The 18,156-nt window shown below is 35.4% G+C and overlaps 1 protein-coding gene across 5 annotated transcripts in view; it reads right to left on the reverse strand.

The window, feature by feature from the left end:
- The window catches only part of AGTPBP1 (ATP/GTP binding carboxypeptidase 1), a 168,387-nt gene that overhangs the window by 85,729 nt on the left and 64,502 nt on the right, over positions 1–18,156 (reverse strand). For all 5 annotated transcript variants that reach the window (XM_024753796.1, XM_024753793.1, XM_024753795.1 and 2 more), the window contains 4 exons: positions 17,849–18,057; positions 16,133–16,310; positions 4,930–5,027; positions 11–127 (listed from right to left, as the gene is read on the reverse strand). In XM_024753796.1, coding sequence (XP_024609564.1) covers positions 11–127; positions 4,930–5,027; positions 16,133–16,310; positions 17,849–18,057 — 602 coding nt within the window. The remainder of the gene's footprint in view (positions 1–10; positions 128–4,929; positions 5,028–16,132; positions 16,311–17,848; positions 18,058–18,156) is intronic.

Raw genomic sequence — 18,156 nt, forward strand, 5'->3', positions numbered from 1 at the left:
TTCTGTATACCTGAAAATCATCAACAAGCTCAGGGAAAAGGTGTTCATACATTTTAAGTTCTTCTATTGTTCGTCCTGGTTCTTGTTGGGGTTTTAGTTTGTTAATGTCCGTTTCAATATCATCATTCTGAAATAATAAAAACGGTATGTCACCAATTAAGAAAAACGAAAAATTACAAAATACATTTCAGATTTAAAGCTTTCCAAATTATTAATTACATGTACATAGAGAATAATCACTGCAGAAAGGTTGTATTCATTTCATTGTAAATTAAAATTTGCTTACATTTTTTGGTTGTTGTGTTATTGTTATTTTGGTTGTTATGTTGTGTTTTCTTTTTATCAAAGATTATACTAACATAGCATGGTATTTGGGCTCCTCAAGATAGAAAAACTAACATCAAGATCGAAACTAAACTATGTTCCCCCCGCCAAATCTCCCCAACTACCATCGTTTTGCTCGGATTAAAGGGCAGTAAAACTTAAGAAAACTAAATTGAAAAATGTAAGTATATGATGGTGGTGGTGATAATCAAAATAACTAACTTTTATAGAGCAATGAAAATATGTGACAGACTGTGCTAAGGATTTTACATAATGATCTAAGGGTAAGAATACTATGAAGCAGATAGTATCATGACCTCCATTTAATTAAAGAGGAAACTGAGGTACAGAGAGGTTAAGTGGCTTGCAAAGAGAGGAGCCAGCATGTGAAATCACTAATCAGTGATTTCAAAGGATACACTGTTAGTCAATATAACGCACTGCCTCAAGAGCGACTAATGGTTATCACGCACCCTTAGAAAAGCCCATTACCACCATTCACTCTGTTTTTCAGGGGAAAAAAACAATGAGGAGTGGAACAACAGCCAAAAATGATTTCCATGTCCCTTCGGGAAAAAAAAGACGGTAAATGTAAAGAAATATGACCTCAGAGGAATAGGATATGTATCCAGGATCAATTTGATCTGTGTGTGTACAAAGAGCTAATGTACATCATGATGGAAAGACAAGTGTGAGTTACCTACTATCCAAGCTATTTTCTAGGACCCTCAACAACTCTGGCCTTACACAAATACAAATCCATCATTACCTTCACTGATGGCTAAAGAGAGTTAATAAGACCACTTATTAATTTTCAATTGGTATTCATCTTCAATTTTACATTTATCTTACTATCAGAGTAAAGTACTTATTTTTCAGACTTAAATTCATTCTACTATGTGTCAATCCTTAAAATGCTTTATATACATGTACCTGATTATATTTATATATTGTCATATTAACACATAATTTAAAAAACAATATACTATATATTTCTCATATTTCATATTCAGAAATTTAGCTATTATTTCTTTAACCAATAAAAAGATTTTCTCCATTGCCATAAATTATAAAGACTGGTTTTATTTAAAGAGTATCATAGTAATTACTGTATCATAATTGTGTAATTATTACATGAATATATAATTTCATATATCCTTAAATTATGCATTGATGAACCAAAAATATGTAACTTTCTTGATTAGCATCTATTAAAGTAGATAATAGTATATTATCTATATATTAAAGTAGATAATACTTTCAAAATAATAAAAATTTTTTAAAAGATATTCCTTACTCTAAACATACTAGTAGTTCAATATTCATTACTATTTTATGAAGATATAGCATTACAAAGTAGCTATTTTAAAAATTAAAAAAAAATTTTCCTGTAAAACAGGCACAGTGAGGAAAGAAAACTATACTTTGAGAGGTCAATAGCAAGAAATTTTGTGTTTTGGTTGGGGGAAAAACAAAGATAAAGAGCTCCTGACACACTCAGAAGAAATAAACCTACTACTCCTTTAAAGTTCTTCTAAAATTAAGGAGAAAAAAGAAGAATACATTGAAGCTTATATACTGACAAGTCCTGGCAATCTGGAGACGACTCTTCTACAACAGAACCTCCAGGTTTCTATAAATGCTCCAAACTCTGAAAAATCTGGGGCAAAGAGAACTGAATCACTATGGTGAGGAAAAAACAGTCTCTATGACTACAGTCACATTAGAATACAGATATTATACCCACTACAATGTAGCAGGTTCACCTAAAGCATGAAAAAAGTGATGTGATTTAGATAAAAAGGAAAAACTAAGCAAAGTCCAAGTGTAACAGACAACATGAGTAAGAAGCAGACAGTGGTAAAGAAGAAAAATAAGATAACACAGCTCAGCAGTGTCAAAGAGACAACAATTCTGTAGCCCTTGAAAAAAAGTAATATTTAGCAGAGCAGAGTGGTAAAGAAAGCAAACATTCACACTGGAATGCTTTATTCTGCATCTTGGTCCCACCTCTTATCAGCTACACCGATAACCTTTCTGTACCTCTGGTTTCTAATTATCAGCCCTGTAAAGCAGAGGTAATAATACCACATACCTTACAGGATTACTATCAGGACTTAATGGTTACTACAGGCATACCTCGGAAATATCTCAGCTTCAGTTCCAGGCCACCACAATAAAGCAAATGTCGCAATAAAGAGAATCAGACGAATTTTTGGTTTCCCAATACATGCAAAAGTTATGTTTATACTATACTGTGGTCTATTAAGTGTTCAATACATTATGTCTAAAAAAACAATGTAAATACCTTAATTAAAAAATACTTCATTGCTAAACAATTACAATAGTAACATCAAAGGTCACTGATCACAGATCACCATAACAAATATATTAATAATGAAAAAGTTTGAAATATTGTTAGAATTACCCATGTGACACAGAGACATGAAGTGAGCCAATGCTGTTGGAAAAATGGCACCAACAGACTTGCTCCACACAGGGTTGCCACAAACCTTCTTCAATTTGTTAAAAACGCAGTATCTGCTAAGCTCAATAAAGGGAAGTGCAATAAACGAGGTATGCCTGTATGTGTAAAGTGCATGGACTAGCACAGGATTAACTGTTCAATAAATTCAATCTATTATTTTTTCTTATTATTATAACTGCTGTGTTAAGGTAAAATGGGGAAAATGTGAGCAATCTTGAACACCCCAGTGAATAATGCTGCCAATAACTGTATATTATATAGATGTGACTGTCAAAAAAGGCAAAGAAATATGTGGAAATGTTCTAAATTAAAGGAGACTTAATAGACATGACAATTAAATGCAATACCTGATGCTAGATCCTATACTGGAGAAAGAAAAAAAAATCTTTTAAAGGGGATTATTAGATCAGCTGACGAAATGGAATGTGGATGGTAGATTAGATAAAAATGATATATCACTATAAATGTATTAAGTTGGTAATTGTATTGTGGTTATGTAACATATGGGAGGATGTGTATAGGTTACATGCAAATATTATGCCATTTCATATAAGGAACTTGAGCATCTGTGGATTTTGGTATCTGAGGTGGGTCCTGGAACCAATTCCCCCTAGGACACTGAAAGATTACTATATCACTGTCCTTAGAGGAAGTATACACTAATGTATTTATGGGTAAATGACCATGATACATAATATATGAAACTTATTCCCATACGATTTTTAAAAAATTTTTAAATATGTATTCATGCATACACACTGACAATTTTCAAGCAGAAAAATTAGAATCACTGTTATAAATTCCTATTGAGTTCTATTTCCCTGCCAATCTCCATCTTTACATCTGTAGTGGTCAAAACAGATTTTTTTTTTTTTTTTTTTTGCGGTACGTGGGCCTCTCACTGTTGTGGCCTCTCCCGTTGCGGAGCACAGGCTCCGGACGCGCAGGCTCAGCGGCCATGGCTCACGGGCCCAGCCGCTCCACAGCATGTGGGATCTTCCCGGACCGGGGCATGAACCCGTGTCCCCTACATGAGCAGGCAGACTCTCAACCACTGTGCCACCAGGGAAGCCCACAACAGATATTTTTAATGAGGACCCTGAGCCATGAAGAATAAATTACACTCAACATACTTTGTTTTTAATACACATGGAAACATACATAAAAGAAAGGTTTCCATCGAAATACAAAACTTTAAATTATAAACTTAATATTAATCTAGGAAATTTTACTATCTCTAAACACTCACTTCCTAAATAATCCAAACAGTTGATTTTAATATACCTCCTGTTATCTAAGGAACACTTTACATGCAGAATATAAACTCTTCTAACTTGGATCCTACCAGTTCTTTCACCATGTCAAGTCCAGAACCACCAACACAGTTACCCCAGATTTTTTGCCTTGAACACCAGAGCCTGCACTGTTTTTCATCTTTGTAGCTTCTTGAGGCCAGGATGCATGCCATCATGTTGTCTAGACTGGCTACCATGACAATTTCGCCAAAGCTTGCCTTGGTGATCACATCTGGTGATAATAAAACTGGTTCTACATCTGCTATTAAGATAGAAATCTCCTTCCAGTATCTTAGATTCTATTTCCAGAGAGAGTCAAATACTCAGTGTACCCCAATTTTGATGTAGCATTTCAAGACAAAAAGGCCCAAGCAGACAAGAGTCAAATGAACACCCTGTGCCCCAAAAGGCATTAAGCTAAACAGTTGAAGAATAAAGGAGTTAAGATGTTTTTCTGCAGATACTAAAATGGCCCCCTCTACCACTTAACAAAGCAAAACGGGTTGCCACCTAAGAGTCTCAAAAAACACTTTCCTTCACCCTTAGATTTCCTTAGACTTTAAAATCTAAGTCAGAAAGGTTAGATAAAATCTTCCTTGTCAGAGACAGTGAAAATAACTTTTTTAAAGGCCCTTTTCAGACTAATGTATTCAAAGCAACATTATTTTCCTTTCAATAGCTTAATGTCCATAGTCATCCATGATAAAAAGATGTGGACAAAACAAATTAATCTACTGTTAGCTATACATATCTACCCAATCTTTGTTCTACACCTGTGAATACAATTTATAAAGTTGACTAAACACAGAAATTTATACCAACCTTAAAATTTTTATCTAGGTCATCTTCATTTTCGGTTTCATTTTCAGCTTCTAAATCAATATCATCGTTGTCATCACTTTCATCTACTACGTCATCCACTGTGATACAAAATGTGCTATAAGTAGGTCAGAGGTAAGCATTCTATAACATGCACATCCAAAAGTAGAATGTTATATATATATATAAAACACTGGTATTTCAATCACCAATGGAAAAGTAAATGAAATTTCCTTATAAAAAATGTCTCTAAGGTTGTTCCAGGTATTGAAAAACCTATGAGATGAAGTGAAAGTACTTCAAAATTTGGAAAAGCACTCTAAAAATATATAAGCTTTTTTACTAATGTTGTCCAGTTCTAAAAAATTAATAATGTCTTACGTTGCAACAGCCTGAATGAAACACCTCGTTTCCTGTTTATGATAAATTTCAATAACTCTTCATCCATTTACAATTCACTCCCCATTTATTTCTTTCACTGACTGCCATGTACCATGCACTGTGTTGTGTGCTGGGAACTTTTTAAAAGATGTGCCCCTGCCTCAGGGAGCTTATGAAGTTAAAGAGAGAAAGAACAAAAAATAATTATAATACAAAAGGTATACACCTAATGAAGGCATATACTTAAAAATGCCATGGGAATGGAATAATAAATGCAAACTGCCTGGGGCCAAGGTTATTAGTGATCACTTCACAAAACAGGTAATAATTAAGCAGTATCTTGGAGAAAAATATAGCAGCTTTCTGGGTGAACATAAGAGTGTGTGAGTGTGGCTTTTAAGAAGAAGAAATAATAATGCAAAAATAAAGAATTTAAATTATATCTTTGCAAAATAAGTTAATCGTGACTTAACTTGTATGCTTGAGAAAGTACTAGGAGAAGCAAATAAGAATGAGAAAATGAAGGGTATGATAGGCCAATTAGTTTAGATTTTCATCCGATGGAAGATAAGCACTGGGGATTTTAAAGAGGAGAGTGATTTAACTTACATTTTTCAAAAGATCACTCTGGCAGGTATGAGAAAGGGAGCATATATATGAAGGGGGACCAATTAACAGAGGAAATGACAATAACTGTCTGGACCAATACAGCAGTAATGGGGATGAAGAATGAGTATGCATTAGAGAAAAACCCAGGAAACAGAATGTAAAAGGACATGAGGACCATAGACGTGGGGCACACAAGGAAAGAAGAGTAAAGGAGTACTCTGAGAGTACTCATGTAAGCAAATGAGTGCATTAAAACAAAGTAGAGAATACTTTTAAAGGACATTTTTCTAAACTTTGCTTTTATTTTTTGACTCTATTGAGGAATAATTGACAATATAACTGTATATATTGAAAGTGTAAAATGTGATGATATATGGTAAAATGGTAAATCATGGTAAAATGATTATCAAGATGAAGATAATTAATACGTCCATCACCTCACATGGTTAACACTGTTAACACTTTGTGTACGTGTGTGTGCGTGTGCATGTGGTGCGAATGCTTAAGATTTACTCTCAGAAACTCAATGCCGTATTAACTATAGTCACCATGTTGTACATTAGATCCTCAGAACTTAATCTTCTTAAAACTGAAAATGTATACCCTTTGATCTTATCACCCCATTGACCATTCTCCCAGCCCTTGGAATCCAACTTTCTATTCCGTTTCTATGAAATCGTTTTTTTTTTATTCAACGATTCCACATATAAGTGATGCCATACAGTATTTGTCTTCCTCTGCCTTGCACATTTCACTTAGCATAAATGCCCACCAGATTTATCCATGTATCTATGTTGTTGCAAATGGCAGCATTTCCTTTTTTTAATTGGCTGAATAATATTCATATATATGATATATGTACATCATATATATGAATCACTTTTCCTTATCCATTCATTCATGGAAAGACATTAAGGTTGTTTACAAATGTTGGCTATTGTAAATAATGCTGGAATGAACATGGGTATACAGATATCTCTTTAAGATAATGACTTTGATTCCTTTGGATATATACCCAGGAGTGGGTTTGCTGGTATGGTAGTTCTATTTTTAATTTTTTGAGGAACCTCCATGTCCTTTTCCATATTAGCTGTACCATGTTACGTTCCCACCAACAGTGTATAAGGGTTCTGTTTTCTCCAAATCCTCGCTATTTGCTCTCTCTTTTTGATAACAGCCAACCTAAGAAGTGTGAGGTAATATCTCTTTGTGGTTTTGGTTTGCATTTCCCTGATGATTATTGATGTAAGGCACCTTTTCATTATCTACTGGCCATTTGTACATAATTCTTTGGGAAAATGTCTATTCAAGTCCTTTGCCCACTTTTAATTGGACTATCTTCTTTTGTACCATTCGGCTATGTGAGTTCTTTGTATTTTTTTGATATTAAACCCTTATTAGATATATGGTTTGCAATTATCTTTTCCCATTCTGTAGGCTGCCTTTTCAATATATTGTCTCCTTTGCTCTGCAGAATCTTTTTAGTTTGTTGTAGTCCCACTCGTTTAGTTTCTGTTGCCTGTGCTTTTGTTATCTTGCCCGAGAAATCACTGCTAAGACCAATGTCAAGGATCTTTTCCCTCAAGTTTTCTTCTAGGAGTTTTATAGTTTCAGGCCTTATATGTAAAGTCTTTTATCCATTTCGAGTCAATTTTTGTGAATGGTGTAAGACAGGGGTCCAGTTTCATTCTTTTGTGGATACCTAGTTTTTCCCAATACCATTTATTAGAGACTGTCCTTTCCCCATTGTGTGTTCTTGACACCCTTATCAAAAACTAGTTGACCATAATATGTTTGGGTTTATGACTGGGATCTCTAATCTGTTTCACTGGTCTATGTGCCCTGCTTTATTTGAGTACCATACTATTTTGATTACCATAGCTTCATAATAGCTTGAAATCAGGAAGTGTGATGCCTCCAGCTTTGTCCTTCTTTCTCAAGATTGCTTTGGCTATCTGGGGTCTTTTGTGGTTCCATACAAATTTTAGGATAGTTTTTGTATTTCTGTGAAAAATGACACTGGAATTTTGATAGGGATTGCATTGATTCTGAAGATCACTTTGGTCAGCATGAACATTTTCATATTAATTCTTCCAACTCAAGAATACAGGATATCTTTCAATTTTTTTGTGTGTCTTCTTCAATAACTTCTAACAGTGTCTTATTGATCAGTGAACAGGTCTTTCAATTCCCTGGTGAAACTTAGTCGTAAGTACTTTATTGTTTTTGATGCTATTGTAAATGGGATTGCTTTCTTAATTTCTCTTTCAGATAGTTCATTATTAGTGTGGAGAAACGCAACTGATGGTTTGTATATTAACTTTGTGTCCTGTACCTTTACTGAATTCATTTATTAGTTCTAACAGCTTTTTGGTGGAGATGTTACAGTTTTCTATATATAAGATAATGTCATCTGCAAACAGAGATGATTTCATTTCTTCCTTTCTGACTTGGATGCATTTTCTTTCTTTTTTCTAGCCTGATTGCCATAATTAGGATATCTAGCACCATGCTGAGTAAAAATGGTGAGAGTGGGCATTCAGCTTTTGTTTTTCTGTTGAACTCTTTATCTCTCTTTCATTTCCGAAGGACAACTTTGATGGGTAAAGTTTTTTTTTTTTTTTTTTTTTGGCTGTGTTGGGTCTCCATTGCTGCACGTGGGCTTTCTCTAGTTGCAGCAAGCAGGGGCTACTCTTCATCGCGGTGCGCGGGCTTCTCATTGCCGTGGCTTCTCTTGTTGCAGAGCATGGGCTCTAGGCGCACGGGCTTCAGTAGCTGTGGCTCACGGGCTTAGTTGGTCCACGGCATGTGGGACCTTCCCAGACCAGGGCTTGAACCCACGTCCCCCGCATTAGCAGGCGGATTCTTAACCACTGCACCACCAGGGAAGTCCCGGGTAAAGTGTTTTTGATTGACAGTTTTTTTCTTCAAGCAATTTGAATATATCATCCCACTCTCTCCTGGCCTGCAAGGCTTCTGCCGAGAAATCTACTAATAGGCTTATCAGTATTACCACATAGGTAACAAGTTTTTTCTCTAGTTGCTTTCAAAATCCTCCCTTTGCCTTAAGAGCCTGATGAAAATGTCTTGGTGAAGATCTCTGAGGGATGAATCTATTTGCAGATCTTTGAGCTTGTGCGCCTACATAGCCATATCTTCACCAGATTTGGTAAGTTTTCAGCCACTATGTCTTTAAATAAGTTTTCTGTCCCTTTCTCTCTTCTTCTTCTTCTGAGACTCCCATTACACAGATGTTGTTTCACTTAATCGTGTTCCACCATTCACATAGGCCTTCTTCACTCTTTTTCTTTCTGATTTCTTTTTCTCCTCTGACCTTATAATATCATGAGGTCTGTCTTCAAGTTCACAGATTCTTTCTCTTGCTTGATTGAGCCTGATACTGAAGTTCTCTATTGCATTATTCATTGTATTCTTCAGGTCCAGAATTTGGTTCTTTTTATGATTTCTTACTCTTCACTGAACTTCTCATTTTGTTCATGTATTGTTTTCCTAAGTTCACTGAATTGCTTCTGTCTTCTCTTGAAGTATCTGAGCTTCTTTATTTTGAATTCTTTTTCAGATAACTCACAGATCTCCACTTCTTTAAGTTCAGTTACTGAAAAGTTACTGTGTTCCTTTGGCAGTGTCATGTTTCCTTGCTTTTCCAGGTTTCTGAAGGTTTTGTATTGATGTCTGCACATCTGAGGATGCAGTCAACTCTTCCAGCCTTTTTGGATTGGCTTGGGTAGGGAAAGACTTTCACCTGAAGGTGACTGTAAGAGCACCAGCTGGGTAGCACGCAGCGTCTTTGCTTCCTGGGAAGGCACAGTGGTGGCGTCTTTATGCAGCTCCATCAGTTGAGGTCAACATCAGCACTGACTGTAGGGGTCTTCTGTGGCCTATACTATGGAGGTCCTCAGGTAGCAGTGGTAGCTAGGGCTATTGGGATCCTCAGGGGCAAAGGCTGCTAGGGTCTTTTTGAACTCCTCTTTTCTGCCTATATGAGGAAGTTCTAGCTAACGGGATCCCCCTTGGCACCTGATCTGGTATGCTGGATCTCACAGCAGTAACAGAGCCAGCCAGGGTCCTACAATCAGGTGCATGTGGAAGCACCACAAAGCCTGGGTCCTTGGGCACTGGTGCACTTGCTGTGGCAGTGGCATTGGTGTCTAAGGTGCGAGAATGTGCAGATCTCTCATGAAAATGAGGTCTGGAGCTCTGGGGCTCACTGTAGTGAGTCCAGCTGAGGGGAGATGCAGCAGCTATATGAGCCCACAGCAAGAGCTCCAACCCCAAGGAACAAATGCAAGAGGCAGGACTCCAGGCAGCTCCGTTAGCTGAAATCAACTTTGGTGAAGACTTGCAAAGCCTTGGAAACAAAGGCTATAAACATCCACAGCAGCAAGGCTCACTGGGATTCTTCTGCTGTCCTTTTCTCCATGGGGTAAAATTCTACTGAGGGGAACCCTCTGGTACCAAGCTGCTCTAGACCGGGGAATGGGGTGATGGAGATAAAATGCTTCCTGTACTTTTCTATGTGGCCATCCTCAGGTTTTGAGTTCTGCATGGTTTCTGATGCTTCTTCATTGAAGTTCAGAGCTATCCCTGAGATATTTTCATCAGTTTGTAGTTGGTTATTTATTGTTTTTGCTGCATTTGCAGGGGAGACAAGTGTTGGGGCCTCCTACGCCTACATCTTGCTGATGTAACCTTCTTTAAACTCTTTTACACTTCCATTTCCAATGTGATTTATCATAGCAAAGATTATAAATTCCTCCCACCCAAGTATCTGTTCTCCTCTCCTTCATTTCAGTAACAGAACCTCTGAGTTTTAGCTAGAGGTTATAGATTGCAGCCTCCCTCACAGTAGTTACAGCCATATGACTAATTTTTGGCCAACAGTATGTGAGGCAAAGTTGCAAATACAAACTCCAGGTCACATCCTTTAAAAAGAAAATTGTCCTCTCCATTTTCTTCCATTACCATTTTCCACATGCACATGAGGAAACCACCATACGAGATGATGAAAACAAAAAGAATCTTTTTCCTTTGATGACCTGGTGGACAGGGGCCTACTGTCCAGGATCACCTACCCATCTTCTGTATGGGTATGTGAGAGAGAAAAAAAAAACCTATCTCATGGCAGTGTAGCAAATAGGCTCTGGAGACAGAATACCTAATTCAAATCCTGGCTCCTTGAGTTACTAACTACTTGACCTTGAGCAAGTTACATAAGTTGTGTCTCAGTTTCCTCATCTATAAAATGGAAATACCCACACATACTGTTCTTGGGAGACTTAAAGGAGTTAATATATATAACGTGCCAGGCAAAGAGTATGTGCTATATGGGACTTCCCTGGTGGTGCAGTAGTTAAGAATCCGCCTGCCAATGCAGGGGACATGGGTTCAATCCCTGGTCTGGGAAGATCCCACATGCCATGGAGCAACGAAGCCCGTGTGCCACAACTATTGAGCCCATGCACCTAGAGCCCATGCTCCGCAATAAGAGAAGCTACCACAATGAGAAGCCCATGCACCGCAACAAGGAGTAGCCCGCACGCAGCAACAAAGACCCAGCACAGCCAAAAAATAAATTAATTGATTTATTTCTAAAAAAGAGAGAGTATGTGCTATAAAAACGTCTGTTATTACTATTGTTGCTTGAGGGACTGTGGTACTGTACTGGGTCACTGTGTAACAGCAGCTCAGTCTATCCTAACAGAGTTACGAAATTGCTCTAAATTCTTTCAGAAATAGACCACACAAAGTAAGTATTTATATTGCATAGAGTAACCGGGTCTATTTATGTCAATGTACTAATGCCAGTTAGTCGTGGATAAACATAGGAAAAACTGACATTTGGTAAAAGAACTGTTAGGAAAAAAGAGGGCACTGAATTCAGAAAAGCCTATTGCAAATAAGAAAGACAACTCCTTGGGTAGGGAGAAGGGAAAATGCAGTTCAGTATCAAAGAGAAAATATGTTTTTAATTTTTAGGCAAACCTGTCAAATATCTTCCTTTATAGGTATTTTCCTTTGGTTTCATACTCCAGATGTGAAATGTCATATAGCTTAGGGTGTCTGAGAGCTTCTTTTCTATTCCAATGATCTATTCTTGTACCATCACCAATATATATCAATTATTATAACTTAATCTCACAATTAAAATCAGGGAATATAAATCATCCTTGTTGTTAGTTTTCAAAATGTCCTTGGCTCATTTAGAGTGAAGACAAAAACATAGGAAAAAACTTAAATGGCTATCAATAGGAAACTAGTTAGATAAATTATACTGTATCTGTATGATATAACAATTAAAAGGTACAAGTCAGCACTTTCCATAAGGTTTTGGAAAGTATATTTCAAGGGGTTTATTTTGTTCGTCCTATTGCTCCTATAAATGTGATCTTTCCCTTTGTGTTTTCTGTTACATGCGCGCGCGTACGCACACAAAAGAAAACTAGTGAATTTTATTTATCTATCTTGTAAACAGGACTTCACTGAACTTTTATCTGGTCTAAGATACATTTTATAATTGATTTGCTTGGATTTTCCACATGAGCAATAACGCCCTCTGCAGACAATGATATAATTTTATCTCACTCTTTTAATGATTAATACCTTTCCTTTCCCTGTCTCACTGATTTGGCCAGAGTTTTCAAAACAATGTTAACTAATAATGGTTGAGAAAGGCTTCCTCTAACACTTCATAACTATTTGTGATGTTGGTTGCTGATCTGAGTTAGATAATACTCAGCTAGCATGGAAAATATTCCTTAAGAAATTTTACCTGGAATTAATAATGATTTTCATCAAAACTCTTCACGGCATTTATTAAGATAATCATTGGTTTTCTTGCTTTGACCTACTGATAAATTTTAATTAAAGTCTTAATATTACAATAAACTTACTTTCTAAAATAATCCTTACTTTGTCAAAGTGTCCTATATCTGAAAATGCCGCTCAATTCAATATTCTAGTATTTTAGATTTTTATATTTATTTTCATGAGTGACAATGATCTGTAAGTTGTTTCAGGTTATTCTTACCAGGTTTTGATTTCAGCAACATACTAGCTTCTAAACTTTTCTTTTTTTTCTATGCTCTGGAAAATAAAGCATAGGAAAATTTCTTGAAAGTTGAGAGAACTAATCTATAAAGTCATCGTTGTTTGGTGTCTTCACTGAAGGCAACTTGATTGCATATTCAGTTGTGGGTTTGCTACTATTTAAGTCAATTTTAGTTATTTATATTTCCCTAAAATATTGTCCATCTCAATCATATTTTCAAATGTATTAACATGAGCTATCTTCAGCATCCACTTAGATTGACTGGATCTCCTCTATTTAACTTGCCAAGAACTTAGAGGTATATTAAAATCACCCACTAATGCTGTGTTTCTATCAATTTCTCCATATTATCCAAATAATTATAGCTTTATCTACCTTTATTCTAGTGCTTGGCACACTTGTTATTATCTAGCTTGTATAAAATCATCTTTGATATCTTGCTTTAAACATTTTGTTCTGTATTTATATTTTGTGGGGTAGTAATAATGTCTTCCTCACCTTTCTTGAGCTGAGAAAAACAAATACACAGTTGCCAATCTGTTTATTTTAAGCTTTCAGTCTTGCTGTTTTAAGAGTTTCCAGGATGTATCAGCTACTTAGATTTTGTTTTTAACCCAACCTAAGAGTCTCTTTTTTTTTAATGGGAGTATTTTATCCTTTTAGATATCTTATTACTGAAACTGATTTGCTTGTTCTCGCTTTGTATTCAGCATTTTCCGGATTTTGTGCATCTTGGATATTTTCTTACTTTTCTATAGCAGTGATGGACGGACCTCTTCAAGAATATTTTCCAAGAAGGAATATACTTTATTTTATACAGAATTTCAAAGGGTTCTTAGTCTCTGAGGTCCATCCATGGATTCCTATGGTTCAGTAGATTTTAGTCTAAGGATCTCTGCTCTAGATGTTACTTTTACATTTTGAAACACGTATTTGGGCCACTATTTCTATAATTACCATCTTAGAAATACAACAATATTATAATTTAAGAAATCTATGAATATAAATTGCAAAAGACCCAGTTTACTATAGCCATATATTATGTATCTTTCACCAAAAATTAGTTGATATATTTCAAAATAATAGTAGGGCAACTATTTAGTATTACATAATTAACAATTTGTAATGTTAAATACAATTACTCTACTACCATGTCTTCTGCATTCTTGACTTAATTCATCACTGGCCTGGCTGAAGTATTATTTCATATAATTACTTCAGAAGGGTTCCTAGGCAATATGCTTCTGTACCCTTGCATATCTAAGAATATGTCACCTTCACATACGGGTGGCTTCTAATAAGGGTTCAGAAATCTTGAGTCAGAACTCTTTTCCTTCAAATCTCCAGAGTCTGCTTCACTATCTTTTGGCATTAAATGTTTAAGAGAATAAGTCTTGAGGCCAGCTCAATTCATCCATTAACAAATGTTAAATGCACATTTATTATAACTCATGCAATCTAACGCATGCTGAGGATAAAATGAAGGTAAAAACAACAGTCTTAGCTTTGTGGAATTTACAGTCTAACTGAGGATGGTAAAAAATAATGAAAATTGTGATAAATTTAATGAAGCCTGATATGTGAGAAAATGATGGAGAGCAGGGTGTTTTCCTTGTGTCTATGCAATTGCTATTAAAACTCTGCTCTCACATCCCATTCATGAAGCCTTCTTAGTCAATTAAAGTCTCCATTTCTAGTTCAGTGATCCATCAGTCTGAAATGATGCAGAAAAGGAGCCCTCAGAAAAATATCATCTCTGTCTTTTTTTTCCCCATGTTTGATATATTCCCTGCACTACAAGTCAGCTTTCTCTATCCATGTGATTATTCTGGACACTGAACAAAGAACACTCTGGGGTATATCCTATCTCTCTCCCAGTGTTACTACCTGCCACATATAGTGAAGTCTCACAAGCTTTCTACCAGTTAGACCGCCACTTAAACCTCCATAATCCTACATTGAGAGAGAGAAAGAAATTCCAACAGCTCCTTGACTCTCCCTCCAAATTAGGTACTAGTGGCCCTCAACCTGGAGCCAGAGATACTGCATTTCATAGAAGGGTGAATAGAGTTGACACTCTTCCTTAATCTATTCTTTTCTCCAACATGTTTGTTGCACACCCTATGTTTATTCCATGAGAATGCTCCTTTTATCTAGTTTTCAGATTCAGTACAGATTTTCCCCCTATTTTTGAAGTCTGTTGGCAATTTTAAATGGAATGAGAAGAAGCAATTAGATCACTGTTTTCACTTAGCTATGTTTAATCAAGTCCCAGACTTAGACTTTTAAACCTTTTAAAGGAAGTTTCTGAATAATCCATTTTGATATTTTATATAGACTAAACTTCTACTTTAATAATTAAATACTTTAGAAATGCAATCATAACAGTGAACTCTGTGATATATACCATAGGTAAATCTATATTGAGGATAATAAACTAATTATAATTACTTAAAATTTTTCTTAAATCACTTACTTCAAAGCATTGCTTTTAAATATAATTAAAAACCTCTTACTTTTTTAAAAAGTGATCACCTAACAAGAAAATACTTTAGAAATTCTATTAATAGCCTAGACTACTTTCTCTTTTGAATTTTGCTATGTCTTATAAAAAAATTCTGCTTTTTCCCCACATTAAGAAGTGGAAACTCTTACTTCCTTTGCTATGTACACAATATTGCACCAAAAATGACAAAGAGCCAATTTATGATATTTTCTATCAGGTAAGTAACTGTGCAAGTTTTGTTAGACATAAACTGTAACATGTTTGATGATTAGACACCTTTAACTTTAAAAAGTGAAGTTCATTAAAAAGCTACAAATGTAAGCTCAAATAGAATTACCTAAACAGTTAATGTTTACATTCTTAGATTTTGAAAATTTATATAAACTATCAAATACTGTTCCTGTGTGGTACTTAAAGTTTTTCACATTTCCACATACGTAGTACACCCCACATTCCTTCCCTTTATTACTCAATCTCAATTTCTTATATTTGAAGAAGTATTTATTAACTAAAAAATAATATGAAAGTTTATCATGTTCATTAAAACCTTCTTTTGCTAGGGAGATGAACAAAAGCAAAAATAGATAAAGTCACACAATTCCAATAACCACTGAAAGCCAGCAAGAAGCATGTGGTCCTACCTTCAGGGGGTAAACTGTAGAGCTGGGCCACAGGTCCAGTCACAGGAATAACTGGTAACTGGAAATGGAAAGAACTTTTAATCGTTGGGAGTGGCAGGCGATTTTTAGGGAAACACTTCCTCATTATCAGACTGGAGGTGTTGACAAGAGGATCAAGGGTCCTGACTGCCAAACATTCCTGTTTTATAAGAAAAGAAAAAAAAGATAATGTGCCTTTGGTGAATAAGTGAAACAATTTTACATGACTTTGGAAAGTAATACATTAATAATTTTCAAAAGGCAAATACCACAAAAAATTTAACGTAATTATAAAACAGCTTTGACTAATCAGAGATATCTCTTTTTAAGTAAGAACCTCATATGGCAAATTTAGCAGTAATTTTCCTTAAATATTTTAACTAAGCAGAAATCAGTACCATCTTTGGTGCCAGAAGTCACCAAAGCACTAAGTAATATCTATGAGTGACTTAGGGAGCATTTAGCAAGCCTAGGGTATAAAATAAAAATGAAACTTTAAGGGAAGAAGAAAAAAAGAAGAAAGATTAAGAAATTAAGACAGGTGTAAAAAATAAAAAGGAACGTGCATTTGGCTGAGCTTTTCTCAAAATTCTATCAGTTATCATGCAATAGCACCCCTAACAAGTTAGCTGTTCAACTTATAAAAGAATAGCCTGAATATCACAATTTTAAGTTTTAAGAGTTTAATTTGCTATCCTGGTATCTAATCTTGAGAAGGACTAGTGAACAGCGAATTTGAAACTATTTCATATAACACTGTTATTATTATTGACAAGTGACATCTAGATGGCTTTAGATGGCACTTTGATAACCTGTGAAATTTTCAGTAGAAGTCTTCACACCTGACCTGTCAAAACAGGTGAAAAACTAAGGCTCATAAATGTGAAGTGGCATAAACAAAGTCACCCAATTCTTCCTCCTATATCAAATATCCATCACTGTCTATATTAGGAATAGTGAAAATAAGTGCATGTGATTGATCTAAAAAAGAAAAAGCTAAGAGTGAACATAAAATATGTGTTCTTAACTACTCTCACACAGAAAAAGATTATTTGTTGTGTGTAAGACCAAAACGGCACAACCAAGATGACTGGTTGGAATTTTCAAGACAGATTTTGTTCTAATAATTATAGCCTTGTAAAAATAAAAGGTTACTTTGCAATATCCCCACTCTGCAGATGCTAGAATCTTGCTAAAGCTATTGTTGAGAAGGTTTATGCATAAGATGGCTGGCAGAACCAGGATTCCTAACTCCAGGTTTCACTTCTGTACCTGCACTATTTAAAAATATTCTCTCCAGGAGAAAGACCGAGAACACTCACAAACAACATATCTGCCTTACCAGCCATAAAGGATTTGTGAATACTTATGAGGGGAACATACAAAACTGAGTATAGCCAACTGCACACCTTAGAAAACGTGGCTATATAGAATTCCTTCCTGCCCAGTGGAGAGATTTATATACATCTTCCTTTTACGTATGGGGGAAAAACCTCATATTGCAGAGATGTGCACTGAGCACTTTCTCGAACTCAGTCTGATGTCACATTTGAGAAACGATTGTGCCTTTTGGCTTTTGGATTTTTTTAATATATTTATCATACTTTTTGAGTATTTTTAGAAATACTAGTATTCTTAAGAACCAAATCCTATCATTAATAGGTAATCATAATAACAGGAAGAAAATTAAAAACTCACTTGTGAAGTGTTATAAAGAATTTTCATCCCATTGGCATCAATAAATGCTTTTCTTCCCAACTTGATGCTTGTAACACTTTTTAAACTCTGTAAAATTCCTTTTCGAATGAGCATGTTTCTATGCCGATTATCATGGCGGTGCCAATCTACATAAATTGTTAAAAGGACTTGGACATATCCTCTGTCTACAGCTCTCCTGGCATTTGTTTCTTTAACAAAAGAAAATTGAGAAAATATTTTTTAAATAATAAGAGACACTGGTAGAATAAATCAAATTAAAAACATAACCACAATACTGGAATGAAGTC

The sequence above is a fragment of the Neophocaena asiaeorientalis genome, unplaced genomic scaffold (genome assembly GCF_003031525.2).
Source record: "Neophocaena asiaeorientalis asiaeorientalis breed wild unplaced genomic scaffold, Neophocaena_asiaeorientalis_V1.1 scaffold220, whole genome shotgun sequence".
NCBI classification, from domain to species: Eukaryota; Metazoa; Chordata; class Mammalia; order Artiodactyla; family Phocoenidae; genus Neophocaena; species Neophocaena asiaeorientalis.